Source organism: Morone saxatilis, unplaced genomic scaffold (genome assembly GCF_004916995.1).
Source record: "Morone saxatilis isolate NCDOM2014 unplaced genomic scaffold, NCSU_SB_2.0 Contig14, whole genome shotgun sequence".
Classification (NCBI taxonomy): Eukaryota; Metazoa; Chordata; class Actinopteri; family Moronidae; genus Morone; species Morone saxatilis.
Window position 1 is genome coordinate 14057132 of NW_023339696.1, and position 7164 is coordinate 14064295.

The following is a 7164-nucleotide window of genomic DNA, read 5'->3' on the forward strand; positions in this document are numbered from 1 at the left end:
CACCACCACCACCACCACCATCCTCTTTCCTCACATAAGGTTGTGAAAAGCTGCGATAACATTGCAAAGCTAAGCCCTGCTGTGGAGTTTTCTGCTGCACTTGAATCACTATTGAAGTATGTTTTAAGAAAGGCAGAGATTTAAAGGAGTGCACATATTTCGGAGTGTTCACGTAGGTGATGAGTTGAACCTTAATGCAGTGCAACCTGAGCATTGAGTAGAGGGCAGTTAGTTGTTATCAGAGAAGCAAAAAGCCACCAGGATGGGGTCATATGATGCACGAGGGTGATCCTCTCCAGGCAGAAACTTGGGAGTTGAGGAGTCTCTTGAATATCATGTGATGAGCAGCATTTAGAACAAGGGCACTTGTATGTGTCACTGTGTGTGTGCGTCTGTGCACGAGCACGCACACACGCACACTTTTGTTTATGTGGTAAAGATGAAGAGATGCTCTTGCCAATTCCTTTGTGGGCTGTTGTGCTCCCCACAACTTTTTTTTTCTTCTTCTTGACATTAATTTTTATTACTAGAACATTTAAAAAAAAAAAAAGAAACAAGGAGAACGTTTATATAAGTTAACGACGTAAATGAGAGTCATCTTCATCTACTAAATGAGTGGAAAGAATCGTCCTGTTTCTTAATAAAATGCTCGTAAACTCGATCCAAGTGCTTACGTTTGTCCTAGTGAGAACTGGGAGGACACCGTTTTATGTTTTTATCCACAACACTGTAAATAACACTCAACAGTGCAAAGTCTGAACAGGTATCTGCAAAATGAGTGTCAGCTCCTTGTTGCTGGTGGAGAGTATGTGTGAAGAATGGCGTCCAGGCCCTCTGTAGCGTTAACCCATCACTGGAAACCCTTGTAACGAGGCCCATGGCATTCGCGTGTTCGAGCCCACAAGTTTGTTTGTTCAACGCTCAAAAAGTAATGAAAATTGGGGGATTAGTAGGTTCGAAGCAGGGCCAGGGGAGGCACTGCTGCTGGGAGATTTGTTCACATGCCATGCTTCACATCCTTATCAGCCTGATCACCGAGGGTCCACCCTGATCCCCAGAGACAGGTGCAGAACAGGGGTCCAGAGCTCACACCCAGGAGCGTAATTTTCCACAGAGCAGTTAGAGATTAAGGACAACATAGCAGCGTGCTTCGGTTTCTATGGAAAATGGAAAGAGAGCGTTAAGAGCTCGTTTAGGTGCAAAGAGTCTATTTCCCCTGAACTTTCCAGGCCGGAGAGGACGAGTAGAGAGCTGCTGCTGCTGCTGCACTAGTACACAGAGCTGAATTGTGGCCCACAGGAGGAAGCAGGGTGGACAGACACTGTGAACTGCAGCAGGAAGTGAAGGAGCAAGGAAGGTCCAGCCCAGGCTCCACACAGTTGGTCATCGCCTCTACTGCTCTACAGACTAAACACAGCCGGCCGGGATAGCTCCAAGTTTTGGCCTTTTTAAGACGCGGTTGGCGTTCCATATTCTGGATTTTCCTACTTACTAAGACCTCCGGACGTACTGCGGTTTTTGAGACTCTGTACCGGCTATCAGCTGGCTTCCTGCTGCCTTGTATGATGTCTGTTATTCACAGGCTGGCAGGAAGGCTGTTTCATCGAGCTGGGCCCTGTCTAGGGGACACAGGCAGTGGAGAAGGCAGACATGACCAACCACAGGAGGAGCTAGAGGCTTGCTGCTGGAGTGAGTTTTCATTCTGGAGCTGGACATGAGCATGGGTTAGGGACGGAGCTGTGGTCCATGCTATGTCACACCAGTTTAGCTAAAGACAGACTGAGCAGTCACACGTTTAACAGATAATCAAGCTGTTTTTTTTCTTGATAATGTTACTGTATTCAAATCATGACCTGGTGAGTTGAGTGTCTATTGGCCTTGGTGATCTTTTTATTTATATAAATGTTTTTATGGCTAGCAGCCAAGACGTACGTACGTATATGTGTGTGTGTGTGTGTGTCCATTTCCATGTATACACATACACACAGAGAGCAGCCTGTTTGTCCCTGCTCTGTTGCCTATTGTTTTCTACTCACAGTTCAAAGGAAGGCATTTCTCAGTTACTCTGGAAGTGTCTGTCATGCGCCATGCTGCACAGCAGAACGCTATCAGCCTTAAACTGTTCAGCAGTGTAATAACACACACGTACTGTTGCTCTTGTGACCTTGTCACTGGGAGAGCTCTTGTGAGTCTACCTTGTATGAGTGTTTGATAGCTTGAAAATATGTGTATTATGTCATAAGGGATTGTTGTATTGAATCTTGTGTGATTTGAATATGTGGCACCCTGTCAAAGTGCAACTCCCTCTATCTATAAATATCTGTTTGGTTCATGTCCTGCCCCTTCTCTGCACGCAGCTGGTTTGTGTAACAGGGAAAGGTTTGTGTTTGGATTGGTCATCATTTCCTTTTTCCAGTTAAAGGGACTTTGTTATAAGCCTGTACTGATTACCAGTGGACCTTGCTGTTGAAATGCCAATCAGCCACTGCAGATAAACTTATAGCGCTGAAGTAGTAATTTGGCAAGCTGACATACAGCCAGGTAACAATCCTGAGACGTGAAATACAGCAGCGAACAAAGCAAAACTGAAGATAGAGTTCAGTGATCGGAAAAGGAACTGTAGTTTCCTTTCGATTGTCTCCGCAACAGCAGACATGGTGGTAATCCTTGACTGTGGGGCTCGTAAAAGCTGCAGTTGCATTTACAGGTAGTAATACTGAAATCACTTGCAACAAATAAAGCTCAGACACATAGACACATAAGACTGCAAAAAATCCACATAAAAAAATAAGGCATGTCAGGAGAGGTCGAGAAAATAAACTACAGTGTTGGTTTGTCCGTTCTGGGCTATAGAAACATGGTGGACTCCATAGGAGGCAACACAGTGTTTGTAGAAAAAAACCAGCTGATTCTAAGGTAACAAAAACATAATAATTCCTATATTCAGGTGATTGTACACTAATGAAAACCTACTGATGAATATTATATTCCATGACTGCCAGTAGATCCTCCTAAACACTACACATAACTCTGTACATTGCTCTCTTTCACTCATGTAACTTTGGTATATCACCTTGGAAACCATAGTGTTTTAATTTTTCTAAGAAAATATCATGGTTAATGGTGTCAAATGCTATAGAGAGGTCAAAAAGAAGTACCAGGTGCAAACTTCTTATCATTCGTACCTCCGTGTACTTTGTCCAGCTGTAAAAGTGCCATATAGGTTGAATTCAGGGTAATAATATAATGCCATGCTACAGAAACACCCTCAAGCCATACTTCATCAATCTGACAGTGAAAGTCCGAAAAACATTTTTTATTCTAATAACAAAGTAGACACACAGTGTAAAAACCCACTATGCGTAAATGTAAAAGTACTATTTAATATTAAGCATATGTTTAAAATACTCACTAACCTATACAGAAAAAACTTTAAAGCTCAACAACAGTTACTCAGTGAGACAGATTGATGCATTACCACATTACCTGTCCTCCACGAAATACAATTACAACAACAAAAATCAAGTAAAAGTGAGTGGAACATAAAAGTTTTGAGAAAACAAAAGTCTATCATTGGGTATAGGTGAGTTTGAGTTTAAGTTATTCAAACTCGGGTTGCGGCCATGAATTTGAGAAAGTGGTTGACTGGCTCAACAGCAATAAGTTCACAGCCAAGAGTTGAGGATGGTGTCACTTTTTTGAGTTGTGGTCAGTGTCACCGGATACTACTAGCACTCCTCTTAATGCTACAACCCGCCTGGCCGACGGTGGTGTTGAGACTGACACCACCATGGATGATTTAGGAGAAGATGGGCCTAAACAGGTCAGTCTCCACACCTACCCATGAGCTTGTTTAGGAGTAAGAAGAGGTGTTTTCTTGCTGCCTGGTGTCAGAGGAGGGACTGGCTAAAGTGTTCCTGTGAAAGCGGATGTGGCTTTCTGTCATTTTGATGCATTTCAGTCGATGTAAAACGTGTGTGTCACTGCATTTATTTACACCAAAGTGATTTCATTAGTTTGTAGTCAGATTGTTAGGAAAGCGACGAGAATGCAGAATTTTTGTAATTTATTATCAAAAATGTATCCTGAGGAGCACACCACCGAATTGTTTCACTTTCACAACTCCATTGCCACTTGCCAGTAATTCGGTTTGCCCTTGCTATAAGCCTTGTCCCTTGGATATTTGTTCTAGCTCTGACCACTGAGTCACAGTAAAATATCAACTGCCAGTATTGAGCCGATGACTACAATTGATTTCTCCCCTTTACACAAATGAAAACACCTTCCTAGTTTACAACAACTCTGTTTGCCCTCTGAATGATTTCGTATGCACCACATGGGAATGTATGCTTTCTGAACAAGGCCTGGTGTATACTGGGACCTGATATGGAGCGCTTCACAGTTAAATGTCGGTCAGCTCGCCCTAATATAACCCCTCTGTTCCTGCGTCAGAGTGGGCCAGTGAGGCCCAGGGGAGAGATGTAGGATTGATTTTGGGAGGATCGATTCAGCACTGGCACTACACAGACTCTCTGGTGCATTTGGGCAGGGAGAAAAAGTTTCACTGTGGTTTGTGCGTTGCTGCTTTGCTGCTTTGCTAGTGTCTCTTGAGAAAGGCACTTTTATGTTTCTGAAAACACCCAGATCAACCCTGAAAGTTTTCCATCGCAGATGTGACATCTGATTGGCTCTGCTAATTAGGGAAAGTTTTAGTTGCATCTAGATGTGTCTCGTTCATCTCAAGGGTCTTCACTTAGGCCTAGTTTTCCATAGGACTTCCTCTCTGGGTTGGATAAATATACCAGATTTATGCCCCTCCCCCTGATGATTATGCCCCTGTTTAGATCAATATATAGCCTCTGTGTGTGCATGTGTTTGCGTGTGTGTTTGACATGGGAGGGAGCGGCAGAAAGTACTTTGTGCACAAAATAAATATTGATACAAACCAAAGCAAGGGTCCAATTGATCTGTGTGAGTATAACGGGAGCAGTGCTGCTGTCCATGCTAAATTTGACTGTACACTGGACGTGGATGCTGCTTTCTGAACTTGGTCCCCAGCAAAAGTGACGTTCACAGGAAAGACTGAAGACACCCTGCTGGCAAAGACACTTGACTGGTTTCTGCGTATGAGTGGGGCTGCTGATCTGACCAGAGTGCTCTCAGAGGGGGAGGATAGGTCATGAGTCAGTGACTGCGAGGGAGAGGCCAAGGAAGAAGAACAGGGGAGATTTTGCAGGGCTAATGTGTGACAGGAAGAGCTCCAGAAGGCATGCAGGGAAGAGGGAGTCATCCTCGCGCTCAAGTGAATCAGGGTCGCGCTCAGCAGATGGTGCCGCACCAGAGGTACCCATAGTCATCCCAGATGGTAAGGAATTTGGGGTTACAGGAGACTCGGAGACTTGAGCCTCAGTGGATCACCTGCAATTCCCATGGTAGTTATGGCAGCCAAGCCTCCTAAATCTAACAGAGGAATTCCTCAAAGACAGCTGTTGACTTTGAGCATTTAGCTCCCAGCTACTTTTTTAGCAACGCCCACATCTTTCCTCTGATCAGCTCCAAGTTAGGACAGGAATAGCTCCATTTGCTGCTCTTTCTGCATGGAAGTGGGAGTTGAGCAACTTTGACGGGAAAAGTTTTTTCCCTCTTGACCAGTCTGCTTCCATTGCTCTCTTGTGGGAGCAACAGTGCTCTCAACGTGTTTATGCGACCTTTGCTCTTTGCTCTTTGCCGTTCTTGCTGGCTTTCTCCCATCCTATTGTTGCAGCTGCTAGTCTTTGGAGAATTAGCAGGAAATCACATTAGCTAGATCAGGATTAAGCTTTTGTGTAGTTTTTAAGTGTATATGTGTGAGAGATGCTCAGATGTTTCCATGAGAAATTTCTTTTTGTTTATAGCATTTTCCTAATATTTATCTCAGCTTTCAATATGCAAAAGTTGGTTATTAAATAAAGCCAGTCAGCTGTCAATAGTGGAAGTGCACAGTCATTTTAACTGTACCATCCATTATTTCTATTTTGAACTCAGTCCTATATTTGTGAAATTCAAATTTATACAATTTTTAAGAATTACCTGATTTGTATTGTAGTAATTAAGCACAATAACTATATATACTATAACTATTTTCCATTTTACATAGATGTATTTTTTACAATATCGACCATTTATTGTGTCCCAGGCTAACAGTTGAAACAACTTCTCCCTCATCTGCTAAGGCAGCTAGTGTCCTCAACACTAATACACAGATAGTAAGAAGGAATGAGGAAGGACCGGTTATCTACATGTTCCCACAGAGCACTGTGATTGGCCCCATAAAGTTGAGGCTATGCGGAATGAACCACTGCCTGTGACACTCAAAATCTGTCCACATTCATGACTGTTAGTCGATAATAGCATGTATGTGCGTGTATGCACAGTGTTGCATGTGTGTTCAGAGACCAGTTGTAGGTTTCCTCTCAAGGCAGTGTAGCCTCGAGTTAAACTGCATTCTTAGCACAGATCAATTTATTATTCCACAATGGTGCATAGATAAGTGTCGCACTGCTTCAAATGGACAGTGTCAAATCTCAGAGAATGCTGACCATATGTGAAAGAAATGGACTCAAAATGTTGTTTTTCTATTTGAAATCAACTTGAAATCTCTCAGAAATAGGTCACTCAGTGTGCAAATCCAATTTTGGCTATATTGCACTAGCATGGGTTTTGTGGTGTGGGGCAGTGGCTGCCTCCAGCATGTACAGTCCTAATGACTTCTTCAATGACTTCTTTGCAAAACTGCTCAGGTTGTGTCAAGCGGTATGGGCACTATAATTGAACAGCAATATCAAAGTCATGTCACAAATTTAGATAGAATTGAGGCTTTAACTCTGGGTTGGCCACTCCAGGTTGTTTATGTCATTCCTGTGTAGCTTTGGCTCTATGTTCGGGGGTTGATGTTGTTGGAGAATAAGCCTCCATTTCCAGGTTCTCTTGCAGGAAGTCTATTTTTCTACAGTCATTTATTTTAACACGCATGCTGCAGCAGTCTTGCTGCAGAGAAGCACCCCTGCATCATGATGCTTGTACCACCATCCATCATATTGTGGATGATAGGGTGATGTCCAGTGTCTGGCTCGCTAAATAGCATTTCTTATGATGGTTAAAAGGGCCAAATTGTTGAATTAGACC

The 7164-nt window shown here is 43.2% G+C and overlaps 1 protein-coding gene across 4 annotated transcripts in view; it reads left to right on the plus strand.

Annotated features, from left to right (window-relative positions):
* The window catches only part of LOC118323299 (cAMP-dependent protein kinase catalytic subunit alpha), a 14948-nt gene that overhangs the window by 1470 nt on the left and 6314 nt on the right, over nt 1-7164 (plus strand). Inside the window, exon 1 of one of the 4 annotated variants that reach the window (XM_035655243.1) lies at nt 1331-1689. The exons of 1 other annotated variant lie outside the window; for it this stretch is intronic. In XM_035655243.1, the coding sequence (XP_035511136.1) occupies nt 1563-1689 (127 nt within the window). In that variant the 5' untranslated portion in view covers nt 1331-1562. Of the gene's footprint in view, nt 1-1330; nt 1690-1712; nt 1857-5032; nt 5366-7164 lie in introns of those variants that run through there. 2 more of the 4 variants (XM_035655246.1, XM_035655244.1) reach the window with 2 other exon arrangements.